The following is a 25,953-nucleotide window of genomic DNA, read 5'->3' as shown; positions in this document are numbered from 1 at the left end:
TCTTAAGTTGGTCATGAATATCCGCAAGACTGAAGAGCAAGAGCCCTGAGATTTTAAGACATACGCCCCCCTCTGCTGTGAGCAACCTTTCATTGGCTCTGTCAACGTCACAAGTTTGTCTCTGCTTCTGTTTTCCCGTGATCTGAACAGCTCATTTTTCCCCCACCTCTAATCTAATGTATGGTGACGTTTCATGGAACAAGAGTTGAGAAACACGTTGAGAAATGTGCTATCACTACAGACCACTTTAATGGAAGGGGCAGTGGATGGTAACCAAAGACCCATTACGGGAAGCTTTTTCATGGCTGGGTCATTTCCTTCCCCAAGAGGCTGTGCCCCTCCTGCCCTCGTTTTGGCCCACGGCAGGTGAGTGACTCTGCATCACCCACATGAATAATGCAGAACCATGGGCAGGGGAGGGCACAGCTCTCCAAAGGAAAACAAACATTCCTCATTCCTCTTTGCCAAGAAGCCTGGCACTTCCGGGACCAGATTACTCTTCCAGCCTGTGCCCTCGTCCTCCACATCCACCCCCTCCCTGGCCTCACCCCCTCCTCAGTGAACCCCCATTCATCCATGACACACCTTAAGCAGCTCCTCTCATCTGAAGGCCCCCCTGATTCACTCTCCTTGGTGCCATATTCCTTTGTGTTTGCTTCTAGTAATATGACGAATGGTGAATCATTTGTTTACTTGTCTCTCTCCTACGACACCGTGAGCTTCATAAAAGCACGTTTGTATCCCAAGTGCTTACCTGACGGTGCCAGCACTAACTAAATATTTGCTGAATTATTTATGTAATAAGAGTGAATGCGATAGTCTTGCAGGCCATCTTCATAAACAGTATCTCAATGTCACGACTTCAAGCATCAAGTTGTGAGTTTAGGGACACGCAGGGAACTACCTCACTGGTCATCTTTTCCTTGGAGCCACTGAAAGACATTCTCATCAAAGGGGTGTGAGGGAGATTTCGAATTTGAAGGGTTTTCCTTCTTCCTATAGCCAATCGGACATATGGAATACTTTGGTTTTCTCTGTCGCCTCTACATTCATGAGGAAGAAAACTAAGGAGGGGGAATAAACCACAACGCTGGACAAGCTGTAAAGACAAAAATCTGTGCCAATGGCACATATGCGTCCCAGAGCAAGTGAAGCTGTGTGGCCCCTGAAAGCACTTTCACTGCTCCACTCGTGTCCCCAGGCAGGGATAAGAACTTAGTCATGAATGACACACAGAACAGCAGTGAACCCATAAGCCAGGCGGGTGCCATGGCCGGTCCGATGGTGACACCCAGGCCCCTCACCTAGCTGCTGTGTCTCTCCTAAAAGATGGGCTTGTTCACAAGCCCAGGGTCGATCTCTAGTCCCAACTCTGGCTTGCCTGAAAGGGGGACAGACCCCGTGGCTGTCCAGAGCATAGCCTGCCTGATCATAAAGAACTAGGAAGACGAAGGCAGCTTCCCCCGGCTGTCAACGGAAATGGGCAAACAAGACTGGACTCGAACTTATAGATCGAGCATCCATGTCCTCCGAAGTCCTGCTGTGATGAAAACCAAGTCATATTATAAGTGCCACAGTCGTACCCGGACTCCCAGCATGTCCGTATTTCAAGGCTGCGGAGCTAGAACAAACAGTAGCTCCCACACCCCTGCCGCCTGTTCCTGAAGGCTCTGCACCAACGGGGAGCTGGTAACTGTTCTGCGAAAACTTCTCAACAGTTCTGATAACAATCCCAACCCAACTTCTGCCCTGCACTGTCCTATATCTCCTATAAGAATATTTACAGCTTGGGATAGAAAAATCTCACTCTGGGAGACAATCAGGTGATCGGAAGCCTTCTGTGATTAGGGAGTACTTGGACAGTGTGTTTCAGGAACAGTTTCATGGTGATTAACTAACTCGCTTCATTTCAGTGTAGTTGTCACTCTGAATTACCACTTAATGGGTGAAGTGTACAGGCTATAACAATCAGTAGTACAGATGTAAGGAAGAAGGCATTAAAAAAAAAATTAGCCCCTAAAGCAATTATTGCAGTGAATTTTTCAAATAGTTTTAATACTCTGTCTTTTGACCCCAGGGTACGGCTTGGGGAAAATATATTAATCTCAAGATAATAATAAGTCAATTTCAGTTGTCCAATATCTACAATGATATTAAAGATTCTAACCTCACTCTTTTTGGTTGCAAACATTAATTAAGCACGGTAATTGTGTCTCTCCGTGATATTTGCTGCTTTCTGAATGAGTCAGAGCTCAGGGAATAATTTGAATATGGCGGACAGCAATTTGCTACATAAATTCACCCCAATAGCTATTAGCTCATTTTAAAATAGTCAAGACTCCTAGATTAGAGGGGTGTGGATTTTTTTTTTTTTGCATTAATACCAAATTAATCACATCTACATAACCTTTTATTCACCCTCCCCCAAAATCTCCACGAATAACCTCTGCAAGGCCTGACCCAAATGTCATGAGGCACAGGGTGAGAGTTTTACAATGTGTATTATTAACACAATCTCCTTAAACTCCAGAGTCCTGCAGCCTCTATCTTAATACTTCTTTGCAGGGGTTGTTATGAGAGGTCAACAAGAGTTTATACTTGTGTTTTTAACTCACATCTTATATCAAATAATTTCAATAAGAACCGCAGATTACCTACATACCATATATTGTACATTAAGGATATTTACCAACTGATTGACAAGTTTGGGTACCAGTTTCAATATTACCACTCCGGAGATTTGGAGGGACACCTGACAAACTAGAGAGGTAATCAAAATGGAATGAACGCTAAGAAATTACGTGGAGAGTTTGGTTTGGGATTGCACTCCACGGGCAGCTCCTAAAGGATGCCGGCTACAGAGCACCTGATGCCATCACCTCGCCTGGCACTGCTGGCCCCGGCTGCAACTTGACCATCATGCTCACTCTTCTTCCCTCTGCTGCTGTGTCATTTTGGTGGTGGCAGCAGGAATCTTGGAAGCCAACCATACCACCCATTCCAATCCACTCCAGGACTGGGACCACCCACAGGGGCTCCGATGACCAAGGCAGAAGTAGAGTGTGTGCCCTCACGTGTCACTCAGGGCGGACACTTCATTTGTACTTTGAATTAAAATAAAACGACTTCGGGGAAAACATGAGGTTCTGCGCTAAAAACATAAAGCAGAGGAGCCTCTTCCTGGATCTACCTGGGGACAGGTAGAGGAGAGGAGGGGTGAACTATTAACATTAGGGCAGCAGCCCGCTGGGATCTGAACATGTGGGCGGGCGAACTGCTGAGGAGCCTGGGAGCTGTTTGTTTTCTTTAATTCTCCTTTGTCATTTTTGGTTATATGTGGAAACCTGTACGTTTATTTGGCCTTGACAATATTTTTTCTAAGCTGTACTTCCCCCCCCCCCCGCTTTTTTCTTTTTTTAATTAAAGTACAGTGAAATGCAATATTATATTAGTTTCAGGTGGACAACATAGTGATATCACCATGATAAGTCTAGTAAAAATAATACAAAGTCTACTACAATATTGATTATGCTGTATATTACATCCCTGTGACTTATTTAATAACTGGAAGTTTGTACCTCTTATTTCTACTTCATCTTTTCCACCCCTCCCCTCTGGCAACCATCCATTTGTTCTCTGTATCTATGACTCTACTTTTGTTTCGTTTGTTCATTTGTTTTTTTAGATTCCACGTGTAAGTGAAATCATACAGTATTTGTGTTTCTCTGTCTGACTTATTTCACTTAGCGTAATACCCTCTAGGCCCATCCATGTTGTCACAAATGGCAAGATAGCATTCTTTTTTATGGCTGAGTAATATTCCGTTGTATGTATGCACCACCTCTTCTTATCGATTCATCTATCAATGGACACTTAGGTTGCTTCCATATCTTGGCTACTGTAACTAATGTTACAATGAACATAGGGCTACTACATCTTTTCAAAGTAGTGTTTTTGTTTTCATCAAATACCCACGAGGAATTGCTGTATAGTAACGTAGCTCTATTTCCAATTTTTTGAGGAATCTCCATATTGCTTTCCACAGGGGCTGCACTACATTACAAGCTTAACGAAATCATTACTACCTCTGTGGTACCTGTATGATTTTTTCGTGTGGGCTCACCAGCCAGAATCCTCATGAGTAGGATACAAATATCCTAAGAGCAGCATCACCTTAGGGAAGGCCAGCTCGAGACAGATTGCTTGGTGGGCTGCCTCCCTGCCTCCCTTCCTGCTTCTGTCACATGCTTCTGGAAAGGCCACGGAAGTCAGTGGCCACACTCCTCCATTTACTAACTGTGTGACATTGAGTTAAGTCACCTAGCGACTCTGAACCGTGCATTCATATTTTTAATTTGCAAGTCAAGATACAAACATTACGATGATTTGTTCTCCTCCCTTAGAATTCACTCTGTCAGAGGGAATATCAAGCAGGTGACTGGCAGCTCAGGTAGGTATTTAGTTTGCTTGGCTTTCAGCTCAGTGTGTATGCACCACATGCTGTCATCCCACGGTCACTTTGCTAATCTTCTCTCCAATCCACCATCCATCCACCCATCCACTCTTCCCACGCAGAACTGAGCTCCTCCCCAAGTTCTCCATGAAGTACTTCTGGGGCTGCCAAGGACGACTGGCAGTGGCAGAGATGTTGGGAGCCCTGGACCCCACTCCCCTTCAGTGACAGCAGCAAAGCATTGGGCTCTTTTATATACTGAAATGCCAACTGAGATACCATTTAAAACTAAAGGTTTCCTTCCATTCATGAAGGGGGAAAAATAGGGTAGAAAAATCACCGGTGTAGTGGAAAGAATATGGGCTCATCAAATCCCAGACCAGCGGCTTATAAAGTATGTGATTTAGGGCAAATTCTTTAAATTCTCTACAAGTCAGTTGTTTAATCTAGACTGAGATGGAGAGAGGTGAGTATAGAGAAACAGACACAGAAATACAAGATGACAGAGAGAAAGAATGAGAGAGAAAAGCGAGAAGGAAGAAAGGGAAGGAGGAAGGAAGAGAAAGAGGAAGGGAGGGAAGGAGAGAAAAGGAAGGGGAGAGGAAGGGACACGCAAAGTTACAGTCTGACAATGACAAGTGGCAAGAGAGACCACTCACAAATACACCCCAGGGGTAATAAGAGGAACATGAGGTTACCTTCTCTCACAGGTAGGTGCCATCTTAGCCCTTTCCTCTTTTTCTTTTCAGAGCTGCTGTAAAGATCTTCAGCTCTTGCCAGAGAAGCTAGTTAATTCCATTTCTCCTGCATCTACTGACTCTTGGGACCCGCAGCTCTCTGGGCTCCCTTGCCTCCATATCGAGCCTCTCATCGAGCTCTGCTCACGGTGAGCATCCTAGGAAGCAGCAGAGAAGGTGGTGCATCCATGACCAGGGCACCCATTCCTGTTGCGCTGGAGTGTATGGTCTAACAGCACCATTCCTCTTGCCTCAGGGCCTTCCCTGGCATCAGGCAAGTAGTAGCCGCTCAACAAACATTGGCTACCAATGGTGTCCCTCTTATGATAGCAAATAGGGTTCCCAACTACAGGTGTCATTAGTGTGATTTCTATTCCACTGAAATCTGCGGAGTGCCTATTGTGCTGAAGCAGTGCTGCTATGTTATTGAAGTAGTAAGCACATACTGTGGGATATTCTGCATAAATGTTACTTAAGGCAGCATTCACCCCAGTCCTATCAAGGTTGCATGGTCCAGCAGTGGTCAGCTGGCCTTCTCTTCAGAAAGCCCATTCTCCAGAGGAAACTTCTACAAGGGCTTTTGTAGTCCCTGCCCCTATCGACAATGGGTGTTTTGCTTGTTCTTGTTTTAAAATAGCGGTCTGGTGACTAGCAATGACAAATAGAAAAATAGACTACCCCTGGTGAAATCAAAGACATTCACGATATATGGATTAGCTCAATGTATTTTAGAGACGCTCACTACCCTTCCATGAATTTGGAACAATCCAGTGTGGTCTGCACGCGTTAGCTACAGAGGAGATTTCCTAGGCTAAAACCCCTCTTTGGTCTTGAGCCATAGGAACTCTGGAAGATTCTGCCTGCTTGATGCTGGCAGGGAGGGGGACATCAGCACACTGGCCATGAGAACTGGAGTTTGTCTCTAGTGACCTATCATGCAAGCAAAGTTTGGAACACCCATAAAGCCACAGAGCTAAGACTTCTGAGGCCTACAAGAAAGTTAATTTTGTGCTTCTTTGATAATACAGATTTGGTTAATAAGTGTTCACATGTGTGGCAGAATTTGGTCTGAGATTTACTTTCATTATAATGTGGTCATGGGTTTGTTGCTGAGCAGACCTATAGCTCTCACCCATTTCAAAATCCTTTGGGGGCAATAAAGAGAAGCAGGGCTTTTTGGAGAAATGGCTAATTCCACAGGCAGGGCACGAAGGTACAAGATGAATCTGCAATACCTTATAATGCCAAAAATTTTTGAAGCACTTCAAAAAATGATGGGTATGTCAAAAGGACACAAGAGGACTTTCACCTCCAGGAAGACGTAGTAAACATAATTTTCCCTATTGTTCCCATTAGGTACCACTAAACACGCTGGACATTATATATGAAACCAACAGACGATGACACTGAAAGGTGGAGAGAACATCAGTGAGGGACCCTGGGACCTGAGGAACGACACAGTGATGGGTTCCCTGGGTTTCTCTTTGCCTTACAGATCCCAGGCTGGGTGCCAGAGAAGCCGGTGATTCAGAAATGCTATGAGGAGTGACAAAAGAAGCGCCACCAAAGCCTGCTTTCTCTAGGCAAAGGCCCAGGAAAGGGGCAAACCTTTTTTTTTTTTTTTTTTTTTTTTTTAATGTATGATAACACTGTGTTAAGAGGTTCTACAAGGGTGTAGAAAAATATTTAAGATAATTATATTATAAACTGGGGAGGGCAAAAGGATGTTAAGTGAGGGAGAGTTTCTGTATGTCACTCATGATTTGATGTCAGTAGACCGTGAAAAGTTATGTATATACAATGTAATGCCAAGAACAATCACTAAAAATCTATACAAAGAGAGACACTCAAACACACTAAAGACAAGTCAAAGTAACCTACAGGAAGGCAAGAAAAAAAAAAAGAGAAGAAAAAAAAAGAGAGAACAAACAGAAACCCAAAAATCAAAATGAAAGAGGTATATCCTAACATATAAATATTATATTAAATGTAGATCACCTAAATACACAAATAAAGACAGGTTGGCAGTGTAGATTTTCAAAACCTGACCCAATTATACACTGTGTACAAGAAACAAACTTCACATATAATGGTATAGGCAAGTTGAAAGTAAAAGGAGGAAAAAAAATCTGTATCATGCTGACGCTAGTTACAAAAAGCAGGAGTGGCTGTATTAGTATCAGATAAAGCACATTTTTGAACAAAGAAAATTATCAGGGACAGAGAGGGACATTATAAAATAATAAAAAGGTCAGTCCACCAAAAAGACATAGCAACTATAAATACATATACACCAAACAACAGAGCTGTAAAATATGTGAAACAAAAACTGAGAGTAATGAAAGGAGAAATCAACAAATCTACAATTATAATTAAAGACACAGACACTCTTCTCTCAACAATCTATAGAACTAGACAGAAAATCAACAAGGATACAGAAGAACTCGAAAACACCATCAACCAACAGGATCTAAACAATATTTATAAAACACTCTACCCAAAACACACATTTGTGCCAATGAGACCTATACCAAGAGAGACCATATCCTGGGCCATAAAATAAACCTCAACACATTTAAAAGAATTAAAATCATACAGAGTGTGTCCTCTGACCACAATAAAATCAAACTAGAAATCAAAAAGAGAAAGCTAATAGGAAAATCTACCAATACTAGGAAACTAAATAACATACTTCTAAATAATCCATGGGTCAAAGAGGAAGTCTTGAAAGGAAACACATACATTGAGCTAAATAAAAATGAAAATACAAGGTATCAAAACTTGTGGGACACAGCTAAAGCCACCCTGAGAGGGAAATGTATAGCACTGAAATGCTTACATTTGCAAAGAGGTAGGTTGTCCTCAATAATCTAAGCTACCACCACTAGAACCTAAAAAAGCAAAAAGCAAAATTAAGCCAAAACAAGCAGAAGGAAGGAAATAATAAAGAGCAGAAATCAATACAATTGAAAATAGGAAAACAATAGAGAAAAATGAATGAAATAACATGCTAGTTCTTTAAAAAGGTCAATACAATTGACAAACTTCTATCATGACAGACAAGTAAATAAGAAAGAAGACACGAATTACCAATATCATGTAATAAAAGATGGGGTACCATTTCGGACTCTGAAGACATCAAAAAGATAGTAAGGTAATACTATGAACAATTTTATACGTATAAACTTGACAACTTAGATGAAATGGACCAATTTTTTGAAAAGCACAAATGACTCAACTCATTACACAAAACAGATCATTTAAATAGCCTTTTAACTATTAAGGAAATGGAATTCATAATTTTGAAAGTCCCCAAAAAGAAATCGACAGACCGGGATGATTTCAATGGAGAATTCTATCAAACCTTTAAAGAACTAACACCAATTCTACACAATCTCTTCCACAAAATAGAAACACTTCTAAATTCATTTTATAAAGCTCATATTACCCTAATAATACCCAAACCAGACAAAGGTAGTATGAAAAAAAGGGAACTACAAGTCAATATTCATCATGAATATAGAAGCCAAAATCCTTCACAAAATATTAGCAGGTAGAATACAGCAATATCTAAAAAGAATTATATGCCATCCAGAGATGTGAGGCTGGTTCAATATTTGAAAATCAATCAGTGTAATCCACCATATTAGAAGATAAAGAAGAAAAAATAAATCATACAATCTTTGCAATTGAGGTAGAAAATTGCAAACTGATGTACATGACGAAATTCAATACACATTCATAACAAAAACTGAAAAAAATATTTGAATGTAGGGACATCCAGGGTGGTAATCGGCAAATAGATAGGTTGTGGGATGCAGGTGAAGGAGACAGAGTATTTCAACATTTTCACAACCAGTACTGGTGCTTTCCAGCTAAGCATAAGCTCTGGCCCTCTCATCTTAGGGTTTCTCTTCACCATACTGTGTACCCTCAGTTTATTTACCGCTGGCTGGCTCAGAAGGTACTGCCCTTACCAGAACCTTCTTGGCCAGCAAAGCCCCCTTCAAAGTTAAGGCTTCCTGGCCACGCCAGGTGGTACCGTCTGTATGTAAAGTTTTACACTCAAGGTACCCCCTGTGGTCTACACATGGGACTGGACTTCAGCATGGTCTGTGGATGTTATAGATGGGTCACTACCTTTCTCTCTCTTGACTTTGTTAGTTTTTGTGTCTGTAATAAAGAAACATGAACGTTTTAGTTCACTTTTTAAAAGGACACTATACATCGAAGTCTGGCTCTTCTGGAGTTTATCACTTCCTTCATTGAACTAGCTTGGTAAGACTTACGCTTCTCCCATTTACAGGAGGAAGGAAGAAGAATGTGTTTTCAAAGGATATTCTCCTTTGACTCTCAAATTTCCTGGAAAGTTATTTGAAGATGTGGCTGAAATTTAAATCAGCAAGACAAAAAAAGTGGTTCCATCTGGACAAGGAGAGTGTCCATTTAGTGATCAGAACGGCCTGTTTCTCTTTCACTCTCCATCACTCCTGGGCTTACCTCAGAGGCAATGGACGTGAAACTGCCGCTGAAGTGCACGTGCTTGTGGATCTCGCTGCCGTTGGCCGTCAGGAGCCAGTGCCCAAGGGCCTGGTCTTCACCAGATGACTGGTTGCCATGGCTCTGATTGGGCAGGAGCTCTGCCAGGTCCCAGTGGTACGACGGTGTGGCCCCGACCAGTGCGATGAGGATGGCTTCCGTGGCCACGTAGAGCTGGGGGAGCAAACACAGAAAACTATCAATGGTGGAAACGCAATCAGCAAGCTCGCAAACCTTGAAAGATCGGTTCCTTGCTTTCGTGATTTTATGAGCTACAGAAACGAGACACCTCAGGAACAAAGAAAAATATCAAAAGGAAGCTTCACTATCTCCTGCTAACACAGTTGTCAGCGATCCCACTTGCAAAGCCCCTGGTACTTTCTCTGAGGGTTTTTTCTTCTACATGTGAGATACGTCTGCAGCTGAGGACACCACACAAGGTGATTAGACTCTGGCAGGTGGGGGAGAATTACCAGCTCTGATTTAGGAGACTAACATTCCAACTATTTTCTCTTCACCCCTATACCCTCAGTTCAGATAAGAAGTCACCAGGGTCCTGGCTTCACGATCTAAACAAGAAAACTTTTTGTGGCATAGTTAAATGTCTCAGAAAACTGTGTGTGGATATATATATACACACATACATATATATGAAGCACATATACATATATACATAAGAGTGAGAGCAAGCACACAAGAGTGCCTTATTAAAGCAGGTGAGCATAATAGAATATGTACTTGAGTAGGTACTATTTTTAAAAATAGTATACAGCTTATAATATGATTTAAAGAAATTCAAAATCCTGGGGACATTCAATCCATAACCTTTGGCTGTACTTAACCATTGCTTAGTCTAACCACAGTAGTCGCCCCACAGGAAAAAAAAAATATTTTACTCATCCATTTAAGAAATATTTTTTCAGCACATATGCCATTTGTCTCTGACTATTCTGGGCTTTCTAGCTACTCACAATTGGGCTTATAAGCTGTTGAGCCTGGTGCAGCCTTTTTAACGCTATGGATTTCCATTTATATGAGTTCTCATTGTTGGATGATTATTCCAACCTGAAAACGTACTAAGAAAACACAGAATTAGTCTTCTCCACAGTGAGACAATCTTATGGTAAGAAATTATCCCTATTAACTTAGAACTTGATGCCTTAAAATGCCTTTAAACAGAGTTATGTATTTAAAAAGGACAAAGCGTGTGATTTCTCTGCAGCACAGAGTAACACACCCCCACTGGATGGATGTGTTGACTGAGGCACAAAATGGTGGGCAGACTTGCCAACAGCTTTATTTCCCTTCCTCAGCCACCTCCCAGCGCCTTCCACACCATCCGGTAGGGGCATATTCAGCTGTTAAGGGGATAAGCTACAGCACCAAAGGCAGAGTAATTTATCACAAGTAGATGATGGAATTACTGCCAGGGAAAGAGAAAAGAAGTCACGACACTGTGTGTGTGTGTCGCAACAGAAAGCTAATGTACAACCGGAGATGTGATTTTCCCACTCTTGGGAAGGCTGCAGGAGATAAGACAGCCCCAATCTATTTGGAGAGGGGTGACTGTGGGCCTCTCAAGAGGTACGAAGCTGCCACCAGTCAGTCTGCATGGGAGATTTATTGTAAAGGGCTCAGGGAAACATGTTTCTAGATGTGTATTGCTTCCTGGCCCCTATTTGCATACTATTAAGGTAGTTTTAGAACAGGAGGTGGTCAACTTATCAAAACAGAAACCTTAATGCCTACGAGAGCAGGCAGATGACACATCTAGCAGCAGCTGTAATTCCAAAGCCACTTGTACCTGTTATAGTCACTGACCCTCCTGATCTTTATCCGCTGAAATTTACTGATGGGTAAAGAAATGGGAGGGGGGGCGGAATGGGGCAAGGGAATGCAAGAGAGAATGCAAAACCACGTTCTGGTAAGAGCACAGCCTTTAGTCCGGCCAGGCAAACTAGTTACATCTTCTCTCTAAATACGCTCCTTTCTGCTTTTGCTCCTGCCAGCCCCTTCACCTACAAAGCACTTTCTCCTGCTGTGAACGTCTGGACCTTTCTCATCCTCCAAGACACAACTCAGATGCCACCTCCTACCATCCTGCCGTCCCCTCCAACCTCTCCAGAAGCGGTCTCCTGCTTCTGCTCTCCTCCCCCACCAAAAGCTCCCTCTAGACCTTTCTTAGAGCCCATATCATGTTTTTTTCCACTGCATTATATTTATGTATGTGCTTGTCTTATTTTTCCTATTGGAATAAACCCTCCCGGAGGGCAGGATCTAAGTCTGATGCACCTTTGGGGTTTCAAAGCAAATAACTCAGGGCCCAAATATGTGGCATCACACACTCAACCTGTGAATGAATGAATAAATGACAAGGATGCAACACTAAGTATGACAGCAAACACTTGTCTCATGCTAACTATGGGCCAAGTGCTGTCCCAAGTGCTTGCTGAAAATATATGAACACGTCGCATTCTTGTCTGGATTATTCTAGAAAAAGCAACGTCTTAGGTAAAAGAGGAAATGCTCCAAAGGGTCCTCTAATCTGAGGCATGCTACATTGTGAAGGATGCCTTTCTCGGCAGAAATTAAAATGTGTAGAGAGCAGTTGAAAAATAAAAAGGTGGCGCTCGTACCCTAGTTCACAATGTAGGGAGCAATGACGTCTAGTTGATCAGGATTATCTGTATTAATCGGTAGCATTCCCGGCAATCTATAGCCTGGATAAGCACCTTCCACGTCTCCCATCTCCTCTGCCCTCCTCCCACGCCTCAAGGTTTCCATGCCCACCCCACACACGCACACGTGCACACATACACAGGGACCTCGGCTGACTACACAGGGTCACGGCTCTATGTCCCCAGAAACACGAAGCTCTTGTATGCAGTGCAGCCAGCATCAGCCATTCTGTCTTCTCTGACACACGTGATCAAGCTTGGTTTCAGGACAGGTAAGGGACACAGAGGAGGCAGGTGGCTCTGCCACAGAGTGACAAACGCCAGGAAAGGGCACCCTGAGGCTTAGGCTCTACACAGAGACTCATGTCAGGCCCTTTACCCCAGAGTCACACACAAAGGTCACGTGGTCACAGGAAGTCAAAGATGGTTTAGCACGTGTCTCGTCATGAGGATGTGCCACCGACATGCAACACTGGGGTGGGTTTCCACGGCCGGGTTTCTTCAACTGCGACGATGTCACAGAGCTCACGTCCTGCTTCTTTCCCCCCAGAGTACAAATTTCCTCTCCTCCTTCTCTGCTATTACTCTACAACTACCAGACACACATCCACCCCCATATTGTTGTCTAATGAATCGCACCCATCAGCAGACGGGCCTTCAAGGCATGACGAAAAAACCACCATCCATTCTCCTTCAGAGTGGGACTAACAACACCTCAAATAAATCATTATCTTCTCTAGTGCTACCTCCAGGGAAGGAGAACAAGGACCACAGATGGCTGGGGTTTTTTTCTCCCCCTTTCAATGTAATTATAATTAGAAAAGTGACTAAAACGCACTGGGGGATTGAAATTTTTAAAGTTTCAAAAAGTGAAGGTTTTAAAAGTAATTTTATACTCACAGCACATTATAAGCTTTTATAATACTCAGGAAACCAAAAAAAAAAAAAAAAAAAACAAAACTCCCGTAATTATCTCATCACAATATCCTGTGCTATGAAGTCATGGCAAGAAGGATGTTTCTGTTGTAAGCAGGAAAAACAAAATACAGAACAATTAAGTGAACCGTTCAAAATTACACACAACACTAATAGCAAAAGCAGGATGACACATGGGAGCCACCACACTTTGGGGCCAGAGGTTTTTTCAGAGGGAAAAAACAAAGCAAAACAAAACAAAACCAAAAAACGGGAAAAATCAAAGATGAGTTTATTCTTATCATTATTGTTCGTCCTCCACATACTTAGTCCTCGGTTAATTCAATGATGTAACCAAAAGCATTACATGAACGAGACCATATCGTGAAGGCAACACCAAATACCCAGTGCCTAGCTCAAAGTGAATATTCCAGGAATGTTTGGGGGGGTGACTTACTGAGACTACCTAGTTTTTTGAATTTAAAAAATTTAGTTGTGCCCTAAATAACTGGTGTTTCTAAGCCCTGTTTCTTCACTGACTCTGAATCCATCCACATAATGCCACCAGATCAGTCTTCTGGTCAAAACATATTAATGGATAAATGGTAAATGTCCTAGCATTCCAGATCCCCACCACGTGGCCCAATTGCTGCTAAAGCTGCACTCAAGCTTTCGGTGCTAGCCTCTTCAATTCCCCGGACATGACTTCCCATTGTGCAGTGGGAAAAGTACATGGATTCTATACCTGAGTCTGAACTTCAGCTCTAGGAAACTTGCAGCAAATCCAAACCTCTCTAAATGTCATGTTTTCTTCCAGTAGGAATGGACACTAGTAGTACATTTTTAACTGATTCATTTGTCTCTAACCCATTCTGAGGGTCAGATGGGATGTTTCGTCAGCCAGCAGGAAATTGTACAATGCCACTCAAACAGCCTGTATCAGTGCTTCCCAAACTTTTATGGGCACAGGCCAATTCCGTCAGCTGGGGAGCGCCCTGAGATTCTGCATTTCTAAAGAATTCTGCTGAGAGCAATGCTACTGGTCTGTGCCACACGTTGTGTGATTATTCCCTCTTCTATGTTTTTTCCCCAATTTTATGTTTCCTACCTGAAATGACCTTCCCACTTCTTCCTAAACCCAAACTTCAAAGTTCAGCTCAAGCTCAGCCCTCTTTCTGAAGGCTTCAGTAAACCATTCCAGACCACGTTGAGGTCTCCTTTCTTAATTCCCCAACATGTAATTCCTGCATTAGCTCCTGGGGAAATACTATTTTGTATCATTATTTAACAGTGTAGATCAATTCTAATTTTCTAATGATTTGTCATCTCCTAAAGGAAAGAAACTCTTATACCTCTGTAACCTTTCAAGAAGCCCAACACACCACTGTGTATATAATACCCTGCAACAGATGTTAACTAATTCCTTGCAGAATGGTGTAGCAAAAAAAAAAAGTGATGGATTAAAAATCAGTAATTCTGGGACCTCATCTTGCTTCCAACCACTAATTAATTGGACACATTGTTTAACCTGCGTCTGTTTCTCTCTCTTTCTCCCCAATAAAATGGGAATACTACCACCTAAGCACCTTCCTTCTGTTATTTCAGTTTAATTTTTTAAAAATGTTAGTGAGTACCAACGCTTTGCAGCAGATTGTCTTATGAGCCTCAGGTGATAACAGGAATGGATAAGAAACAGTTGTTTCCTTCTAAGCACATACATTCAAGTCAGGACAACAAAGACATACAGTTATAAATACAAGGCAGACTTTGACCAATGCTACATTAGCCATAGGAGAAATGAAGTTAATGACAGCACAAAGAAAACAGATGTTAATTCCAACTTAGGGTAACAAGAAAAAGGTTGTAAATGTGACACCAGACCTAGGTAGGTAAAGACTGCTAGGGGTTTAACCAAAACAAAAAGCAGGGGAAGGAATTTTTAGGCCAAAGAAACAGTCCAATCAGAGTCAGGAAAGTAAAGAACATATTTTTAGTGTTCTCTGAAGATATATTACAGACCTAGCTCAGCCCTTCCCAAACTTGAGTCATCTGAGTACCCCCATAAGAGCTTTACAGGCCTACTTTCTGTTTTCTATTATTTACATCATAGTCTTCTTTGAAATTGGTTCAAATTTTTTAACTTACCTAAATTTACAGAGAAATAAAATTTTATATCACTGCAGACATGACTGGCCAGATGGAACTATAAACACTGTGTTACAATGCCAAGTGTTGGCTAGCACGCTTTTATTCAAGGTGGGCCACAAGAGATGTTTTCGGGCAAGATCTGGGGGGGGGGGGTGGGCAGGGTAAAAGCAAAGGAGCATCCGCTTGGTTACCATGCTCAGAAAGTTGGGGCAAGTGCCTTTGTGACTCACAAACATTGTCACTTCTTCGCTGCCTCACCTTGTTGGTGTGACACAGCAGCTGGACCTAAAACTGTTCCCTGTTCCCCTGGATCCTCCTTCAGTTTCATGAAGGATGGAGGCAGTGAGAATGGCACAGATTCCTGTCAGTTCTGATAGGTTCCAGATATTTCTTCCCTTCCAGAAAGGCTGCCCTGCAGACTTCAAGCTCCAACATCAGACACAAAGCCTTTTAGGAACTGCTGAACCAGCTCCCACAATTGCACGTGGTCAAAACCCCATAATAAAGTATTCATTGATTACATATATAATCATATGCATATAGATGACACATATACACGCATATATACACCTACATATGTCTCCATCCTAGGAGTCCTGCTTCCTGCTTCTCTGGTTGAACTATGATTGACACAATTTAAACAAATATGGCAAAATATTAGCATTTATTAAATCTGGAAGTAGGTACATGCATGTTTGTGATATTATTCTCTGTACTTCTTTTAAAAGGTTTCATAGTTTAAAAAGAAGTTTTGTAAAAATAGTAAATGAAATGAAAATAGAATACTAAATTCTAACTAGGTAATGTTTTCTGCCAAAGTCTGGACCTTCTTTAAATCTTTAGTTCTAATTCATTCCCTTTGTTAAAAAAGAAATATCTGCAAATGTGTTGAGAAGTGCTAGCACCTAATAAGACTTCCTTCTTAGATAAACAGAAGGATTAAAGAATTGAAAAGAGAATAATCCTCTCACTTGATGAGTTAATGCAATTTAATACTATTTCCATATACAACCTACATCTACTGTGCAGGCCATTCTTTGGGATGTCAGAGAAGGCGTAAAGATAGAGGATTACAGACTCATAGAATCAAAACAAAGGTGAGAGGATATTCTTGGAAAGGGTAGAGATATGTCTTCCTCTTGGACACCACAGAGAAACATAACGATAGGTGAGGATAAAAATTAATTTTGAGGCCAAAGGAAAGGATGTTTAGAAAGTTTATACCTAGTTACTTCTAGTTTCTTCATAAAGTTGGAACAAAGACTACCTGGGGAGAATGAGAGGAATGGAGTCAGGAGAAATTTGGACTTGAGAAGAGAGGTAAACATTCAGCTGGGAGAAGTGAAGGCCAGAGCTCAAGCACGACCCAACAGCATGGGCTGTGTGTGTTTCAGAACTGAAAACGAGGAAACCGACCTACATTTGCAACAAAAGAGAACTGAATAAGCCAATTAATTATGGCATAGCCAGGCATTGGAACCCTCTCAAATCTGGAAGTAGGTACATGTACGTTTGTGATACTTATACGTTTGATACTAGGTACGTTTGATAATACATGTACGTTTGATAATATCTTATAATGATTAATAGCTTATCATTACTACTAATAATTAATCATCTTATTACTGGGGTGTACGGGTTGGTCTTAATGTGATATTATTATGAATGGCTATAGCCATTAGAAAAAGGTGTAGTTGTTTACTTATGAGCACAACAAGTCATTCACAACATTGTTGAGACAAAATTAGGTTAAAACACAAATTTTCACAAAAAAAATAAATGTATGTATTTGTATAATAAAAAGCCTGAAAGGCCATACATCAAAATGTGAGCATGTTTTACTTCTGGTGGTAGAATTTCTGGTGATTTTTGTTCTGTTTTAGTTTTCTATATTTTCTCTTTGTTCTACGATCCCATGTACGATTTGTTGAGTACCACACGATTCCCATGAATGAAGGCACTAGTTTCCGTTTGAGCGTTGGGGTCAAGGAAGTCAGAGAGGCAATTCCTGAGTTGTGTGTGTCTTTGGATTTGACGACTCTTCCTCCTAAGGCAGCCTCTAAACATTGACACAATGCCAGCTAACTGCCGGGCGTGGGGCAGCTTTAAGAAATCCTAAACTTGCAAAATAAATTAGCTACACTTTCACGATCCAGCCATTTCCAAGAGCACAGTGAAGACGAGGGGCCATCTGCGTAAGTGCACTCAGCCATCTTGCAGCAGACTGACCGCATTCAAGCTGAGTGTTCTTTCTGCCATAGGCACATTGCCTGTCTTCATATTTTTAACGACTTTTTTGTGCTATCTTGGAAGGTAATACTATCTCTATCAGGGCACATGTCAAGCAGCTGTGGGTGACCCTGGCCAGGCATGTTGCTGGCGATTTGGGTGCTGTAGAGGTGTTGGGCTAGTTGCTTCCCAAGACACCTCCCAATTCTTGAGATGCTCCATGCTCAAAGGCGCTCCCTAAACCTTCAGGAGGCCCCTGTATCTCCATAGCCACGGATGGAAATCTGAGGGTCTGATAAATGTGCAGCTTCATCTGGGTTATACCAGGGGGCAGTGTCTGTCTACAGACAACAGCAGTTTCCTGGGGACGTGGGGGGCAAGTGTAGCTACGGTCTCTTTGACCTAGGGTGTCCCACTCATCTAAACTGATGGAAGGAGCACCAGGCAAAGAGTGGTGTTATCATCCAATTCCCAGCCATTGTCATCCAATTCCCAGCCATTTTTTATGGGTGGACAGAACTAAATCTGAGGGTAAGGGCAGTGCCAAACTTGCTCAAACTAGCAGAGAACCCTGGGAGAGCACATGCTGTGGAGTCGCCATACGGAAACTCTTACTAATGCTATAGGTTCTCATCATGGCTGATCCCCTGGCAGTGGTGAGAATCCCCTGTGGCATGCAGGCTGGTCTTAATGGCTGTGATGCAATAAGGTGTTCAGTAGAATTTATGGGGTGAACTTCATCATTTGCTTGTGGCTGAGAGGTTAGAACCACCAACTACCCACCTCAGTGACAGCTCATCGAAAGGTCGTATTCCTACGAATCTCCTGGGGAGAGTGGGCATGGTGACAAATGCACGCCGGGAGGAGATGTTAGTTGTGACAATTAGGACAGCGTTTCCACACAAAGTTTAATAAAGCGCCTGAACAAAACTCACTCGACCTCACTCTCCTAAGTGTTAAATGACCACAATTCACAGCCATAATCGGTGAAAGGAACAGCAATACAAGAGTGAGCTGTTATTCTCATATAGTGAACTGTAGCCTTCCCTCCTCGCTATACATATCAGCCTTTCTTTACTGTTTTTGTTTTTAATTTAACACAGAAAATCAAACAAATAAAATAAGATTCACAAACCCACCACCACAATGAACAAGTCACATTCTATCATATTTGCTTCAGATTTTAAAAATGGTATTACAGATCTAGAGGAAATCTCCAGTGGACACCTCGCCCAACCCCCTCCTTCCCTTCCTTCCCAAGAGCAATCAATCTCATGAACTGGGTGTGGATCCTTCTATTCCATGAGTTTCTACTTTTACATTGTTCGTATACATTCATAAACCAAACATAGTATTGTTTTGTAGGTTTTGAAAATTTGTAATAAGAGTATGTGTCACATTGTATATATCACGCTTGTTATCAACTATAATTGAAATTTTTTTAAGTGTTCAATCATTGACATCTATTTTTTATTCTCTAATCTTTTTTTCCTCAGTGTGTATATTTTACTTTATTTTAATTTTTAAAAATAAAATTAAAAAAATTTCTCAAGTACAGCTGGCGTACAACATTATATTAATTTCAGGTATAGGACATTTATATAACTTACGAAGTGATCCCCCTTAATAAATCTAGTATCCATCTGACACCATACATAGTTATTACAATATTACTGATTATATTCCTTATGCTATACTTTATATCCCCATGACTATTTTGTAACTACCAACTTGTACTTCTTTTTTTTCAATTTTTCAATTATAGTTGACATCCAATATTACTTTATATTAGTTTAGGTGTACAGCATAGTGGTTAGACATTTGTATAGTTTATGATCCCCTAATTAGTCTAGTACCCACCTAGCATTTAACCTGGTGTTGTAGAGATTTGTCCACATAGCAGTGTATAGATCTAGTTCATTTACTTTAACTGTTACATTCTATCAAGTTTATACTACATTTTAATTATCTGGTCCCTTTTTGAGAATCATTTAGGTGGTTACTAATTTTTGTTATTACAAACAGTGTTGCAATAAACGTCCTATACATATTTCCTCAGGCACATATTGAAGAGATATTATAGGACAAATCCCTAGGAGTCCAATGCTGGGTTTTAATTTTATTAGACAGTGGCAAATTGTTCTCTAAATGGGGTAGTTTCTCATTTTCATCACACTTGTACTGTTAGACTATTTAATGTTTGCTAATCTAATAAGTGTGAAATGACATTTCATAGTCACTTTAATATGCCTCTCCCAGGTGACCACTTGAAGGTAAACATCTTTTCACATGTTGATTGGTATAGTTTCCACTTCTGCAAAATACCTGTTCAGTCATTCCACTTTCTAAAACACCGTGAAAATATATTTATTACGTGGATGATGTGAATGCACTGGTAGTTCTAGGATAGGGAAAATCAGGTTGGGGTTATTAAGCGATGACATAAAAATAACGCATCCTGGAAACACCAGAGGACCGTACTTCAAGCTGAGGTGCACAGAAGCATCACAGTTTGGCTGTGAAGCAAATGCTTGTTACAGGTTACGCGTTCCTGTTGGTTCATGGATGTTTTAAATTCTGTGCAAATTATACTACAACCTATGATTCACGATACTAAAGAAAATGAAGGCGCTCTGGCTTAGAACAAAGAAATAGGGTTCGTTTTCACTTATGTCTAAAGGGATCAAGAAACAAAGAGCTGTATTCCAACCTTCTTCCTCCAGACAGCCTGCCAAACAAGTACACACAAACACAAACACAAAGTACTGCTGACGGCGTCAACTCTGAATCACCATTGGAAAATAGAAACAGTAATAAGGTAAACAGAATTATTCGTACTTAAATACCACAAATAGCGCTGACCCAAGGGAGGGCATGTATATTTGGGAGACACAATTTTTTCTAACTGTAAAATTGTAAATCTTTCTTATTGCTTGTTCCTAAGACAACCATATTTACACAGGCATTTTTCCCCCCTTTATTTTTGGCTTATGTGCTTTAAAACCACTTATCACTATCATCGGGGCATTTGTATCTTATCATGCCCAAGAGAATCTATAAAAGCTGCATCTATTCTTCATGTACCTAAAAGTTGACCACTAGGGAGATGCCAGAGATTGTGTTTGCAGTAGCGTGAAGGACAGTAACTGGATATTGAGGTAACTTTTGAGGAGCTAAATGACAGTATCAATAATCCAAGAGAACAGTTAACCTAAAGACCTTGAAATCTGGCTTTGTAATGTGGATTTGTCCTCTTAATTTGAACTTGGATGTGTCTGAAGCAAAGGGAGTTAAAACCATTTTTAAAATAATAATATTCTCAGAAGGAAGAAAAAGCCAACGGATCTGTAAAGTTTCCATCCCTGGCCCTCTGGTTTTGTGTTCCTCAGCTGGGTTTGGTCATTACCAAACCTGTCCAAGTTACCTCTCTGGCAGGGCTCCCTCTCTCTGGCAGTGCTGCTAGCAGTTGGTCTGTACCATCCTTAGGCAATGGTACACAAGTGCTTTGGTTTTAAAATCAGACAATGTCAACCTCCTTCCACGTAAGTCAACTCTGAAAGGGCTTCTGACTTTTTCCTCTGTCGGAGGAGGTAACCCTCACAAAAATGATGACAGCATCATGTTACAATTATGTAACGGGACGTCCCAGTACTCCCACTCTGCAGGCCAGCTCCCCCAGCCCAAACCTCTCCGACAACAGACTTGGTGGAGAGGTCTCTGGGGAACTCCACTCTCACATCCAGGATAGCTTTGGGCGACCTGAGGATCACCTGTCTCCTCTATCTCAATGGGACGGTTAAGTCCTCATAAACACAGAACAGCTGAGAAGGGTTCACTTCTGCCTGGCCTGGAACAACCCATTTGTTGACATAGCCACAGCTACTGGCACCTCCCCAGCCCACACCTATAAGATAAGTAGTCACTTCATTCCCAACACTCTAAGACCTGGTTTTTCTACAGCAAACATTGACCAGATGTCAGGCAGAATTCAATGAAGAGTCACGGTCATGGGCTTAGACCTGGTTGGTATCAAAGTCTAACCAACTGGTCAACCATAAAGGAAAGGAAGGAAACATAACAGGTGCTGACCCCTTTTTAGTGCTACACTCCACTCAAACGACAAACTTATTCCCGGTTGGTGGATGCCTGGCTGGGCAGGGAAGAAGATAATGACACAGAAAGTAAAACGGAGTACATGGATGAGGAGGTGAAGAGGTGGGATTGCTCAGAGAGCTAGTTATGTTCCCGGAATTCTTCGTTAGAACAGGAAAAGAATTTTCTCAAAGTGAAATATTACAAATTAACATCAGGCAAATATTGACCACGTGTCAGGCAGAATTCAATGAACAGGCATGGTTACAATTCTATGCTTTCTCTATTAAACACGTTGCTTCCTCCCCATAAGCAAAGGACATTTAAGCTGAAACAATGACCTTGAAGGAATTTCAGAATACTGCATACTTGGCAACTGAGAACCTGTTTTGCTAGAGAAAGAACTGACTTCATCTATCAGTCCGTCATTTGAACGGTTCTCCTAGCTGATGATGAAATCAACCAAACTTCTAAACAATTTCATGGAAAAAGGGATCCGTAAGTCAACCCTTACCTCTCCCCAGCCCAATCTTCCTGTTGAGCAGTTTTCCTTACGCAAGATTTAAGCAACTGACAGACTGGTAGTTAAACTCATGATCACCCTGTACTTTCCTCAGAATGACTATCATTGCATGTTAATTGTAATTATTTGTTTGTCTGCATGCCTGACCCCACCCCCACTAGAATGCAAGCTTCATAGGAAAGGGCTTTTGAATGTTCATCACCGTAGCCCCCGCTAAGCACATAGTAGGCACTCATTAAATAGCTGTTGAGTGAAGGAATGAACAAAATGACTGACTCGTGGTAAAGACTACTAAACGATTTGTAAATAAAATGTCTTTATAATATTGGGAGAATTGATGCAAATGGACCATTTAAGCTGCAAAGGAGAAGCAACTCTTGCCTGGCAAAGTGTATTTGCAGTGACCTTCAGAATACAGAACCCACAGTTTTAGGTTGGGGTGTGCAAGTCGTCTGAGAATTCTGTACAATGAAGAAGTGATTCCATGTTATAACCACACATCATAAACGGCATGATTCCACTTATAAAAGTCTCAACCCGAGGCTGGCCTCTGGGCAGAAAGACCCAGCAGAACATAAAACGGAGAAATAAACCCTATACATTGACAGCCCCTGGAATACGAAACCCCCTCAAATCCTGGAAAAGGTGCCAAGCAGATACCCAGAGCTGAAGGAGGCTGCTAGAACTTTCGTCAGCTCAGCGGGTGACCAGGGCTCTCCCAGTGTTCTAGATTCCAAGGTGACAGTGCCACAGGTTAGAGCAACAATTCCCTTTGGCATTCACAGCCTGTTACAGGTAACAACAGCATTTTGCATGCCTTATTAACCAGCCCGCCGGCTAAAGTATACCCCCCATCCCTCCCTGCCCCCACCCATCACTCACTCACACACACACACACACTCTTTCCCCACTGGAGGTGAGGGGGTGAGTGGGCCTGGCAGAACCGCCAGAGGGGAGCGGGTCTGAGGCCATCCAGCGTTCCGGGGCCCGCCCCACCCTCGCGCCGGGTCCGGGCGGGGCAGCCTTGCCACATCACGGGCGTTCGCTGAGCCTCGGCGTCCCGGCCGGCGTGGTGGGGGCGGGGGGACGCCTCGGCCGGGGACTTGGGAAGCTGTCGGGGCGGCAGGGGACTCACCTGCAGCAGCACCGACAACAGGAAGCACAAGTACATCTGGAAGATGCCCATCTCCCCCACCGCCTGGAACGCCTCCTCCACCTCCATGGCGCGCTGCGCGCCCGGCCCCGCCCGCCTGCCCGGCGCCCCCAAGTCCGGCGCGGGGCTCCCTCCCTCCGCCGGCGCCGCCACCCGCTCCGACCCGCGGGCGGGCGGGCAGTGGGAGCGCGCAGCGCGCGTGGGGAGGGCGCCGAATCCCGGGCGGCGCGGACGACGTGCGATCTGGGGCAGGATGCCGGGTACCCTGGCCTCTGCGCTTCCTGTTACAGAGTTTTTTTTCTAAGAGGGATTGGTGTCTGCGCCGCTTAAAGTGAGAGGAAGAGGAAGTGGCTCGGGGTGAGGCATCCTCTCGGATGGAGACACCCGCGAACAGCAGCCGCGCCTCATCCATGGCCCCTGCTTCTTGGGGCAGGGGGCGCGATAACTGGTGGGCGACCTGGTGGCCGCTCATTCGTATTTGCCCTTTTGTACAAAGCGGTTGACTATGGTAGGTGGGGAGCAAGTGTTCTAGACCCTTCGGAGAAGAGTGCGGTTTAACATTTCTTTCCAGGCCTCCCCTGGGCTGGCTGTGTGGTCAGGTCACAGATAAGCAAAGCCTTGCACAACCTGAGATCGATTTGCTTATATAAATAGGTACAGAGGCAACACAAAAGAGGAAGGATTAATCCGTGGGACACGAGGCGATGGCTGCCACGGTGTTGGAAGGGTAAACAAGTCTGTCAAACTGGAAATGTGGGGAAAGACTCAGCAGTTCCAAGGTACACCGATCTGCTCACCTGCCTTAATCCGCTCATCGCTCCACCTCCTTAGGTTGGTTTTAACAGCTACACAGTGTTCCATTATCCAGGCCATGGCCTGAAAAACAATACTGGATAGAAAGAGGCAACCAGCTAACGTTTCATATGGGATTTTACATCTAAGAGCGTGGGATAGGTCGATAATTTTCTATTCTTCCTACTGCCGCTGTCTGGATTTGGCGGTAAGATTATAATAGTTTATTAAAATGAATTGGAAGTGTTTGGTAAAACTCTCCTTGAAACCATCTGGACTGGGCTTGTTTTTCAGGGAGAACCTCTATTACAGAGATGATAGATAGACAGATAGACAGACAGACAATCACATATTTTTATAGCTTTGTGTTCTTGAATTCCTCTTATTTTTTTCCAGAAATGTTTCTATTTTAGCTAGTTTTTCTATTTTTTGGAATAAACCGGCTCATCTTGTTCTCTTTGGGTATTTTAAAACCATGCAGTAGCTGTATTTATGCCCCACTTTTCAATCTAAATACTGTTCATTTTTATTGTTCCGTTCTTGTTAGTCTTGCTAGAGGTTTGTCTACTTTATTATTTTTTAAATAGCTGCTTTTTATTTTGTGATGTTTGTTTTCTATTTTACGGATGCTATCAGTTCTTTTCTCTCTTTACTTTTATTACTCTGTAATTCTCTTACTAGCTACGTGACTTGAAAGTTCAGTTTCCTTGCTTTCAATTTTCTTTTTTTTAAGAATAATTATGCTTAAGGCTATGCATTTCTCTCAGGGTACTACTTTGCTCTGTCCCATAAGTTTTGTCATGTGGTACTTTCGTTGTCTTTAGACTTAAATGTTCCATGACATTGTAATTTCCTCTTTAACTAATGAGCTATTTGTTAGTGCATTTTTTTTAATTTTCCAATTAAAAGTTGTTGCTACTTTGTAGCCATCTTTTTATTGCTGATTACTAACCTAAATGCTTTGTGAACAGAGATGATATTAAATCTTGAGTTTTCTTGTGACCTAGTATGTGGTCATTTTAGAAAAATATACTAAATGTATTGAAAATATTCTCCCTTTGTTTGGGTATAAGGTTTTCTATACATTAGATTAAACTTGTTAATTTTATTCGAGTAGTATGTATTACTACTGGATTTTTTTTCTGCTAGATATAATAGTTTTAATAAATGTGTCAAAACCTCCCAAAATTATTATCATTTTTTGAGTTTTTATCAAGTTCTTTTTATTTCTGTAGATACATAAAAATACCAATTGAATCATTCCTTTTATCGTGATAAAAATGGCTCTTTATGCTTTTAGTGCTATTTGTCTTAAATTTTATTGTATCTAATGTTAATATTGTTACATCAACTTTTTACTGTTGTTATTATTTTCTTTGTAATCTTTTTATTTTCATCCTTTTGGTTTTGTTATGTTTTGGGCATGTATCTGGAAGGAAGTTTCTTTTGTCTATTCATTTTGATAGTCTCTGTCTTTTAACAGGTGAGTTAAATTCATTTATGTTTATTGTGATATATTTGGAATGATGTCTACCATTTCGTTTTGTTTTTCTATTTACCAAATTCTTTTTTCTTCCTGCCATTTATCTTTTGCTATTTTGAGGAGCTACAGATTGCATTATTATTATTATTATTATTATTATTATTATTATTTATTATTGTAATTACTCTCTCCTACATTTTTAACATCCACA

At 41.9% G+C, this 25,953-nt stretch overlaps 1 protein-coding gene across 2 annotated transcripts in view; it reads right to left on the bottom strand.

Annotated features, from left to right (window-relative positions):
- Window positions 1–23,857, bottom strand: part of SLC22A15 (solute carrier family 22 member 15) — a 66,741-nt gene extending 42,884 nt beyond the window's left edge. The window contains exons 1-2 of one of the 2 annotated variants that reach the window (XR_012491608.2): window positions 23,450–23,857; window positions 9,691–9,903 (exon numbers count right to left, since the gene is read on the bottom strand). Coding sequence is in view for 1 of the 2 variants with exons in the window: in XM_019730336.3 (XP_019585895.1) it covers window positions 9,691–9,903; window positions 23,450–23,536 (300 nt within the window). In the remaining variant the exon portion in view is untranslated. The remainder of the gene's footprint in view (window positions 1–9,690; window positions 9,904–23,449) is intronic. The other variant, XM_019730336.3, reaches the window with a different exon arrangement.
- Between the last annotated feature and the right edge of the window lie 2,096 nt (window positions 23,858–25,953).

This window comes from Rhinolophus sinicus, chromosome 7 (genome assembly GCF_057876585.1).
Source record: "Rhinolophus sinicus isolate RSI-liver-muscle chromosome 7, RSI-T2T, whole genome shotgun sequence".
Classification (NCBI taxonomy): domain Eukaryota; kingdom Metazoa; phylum Chordata; class Mammalia; order Chiroptera; family Rhinolophidae; genus Rhinolophus; species Rhinolophus sinicus.
The sequence above is the reverse complement of the archived record's forward strand: the minus strand, read 5'-3'. Positions and strand labels throughout refer to the sequence as shown.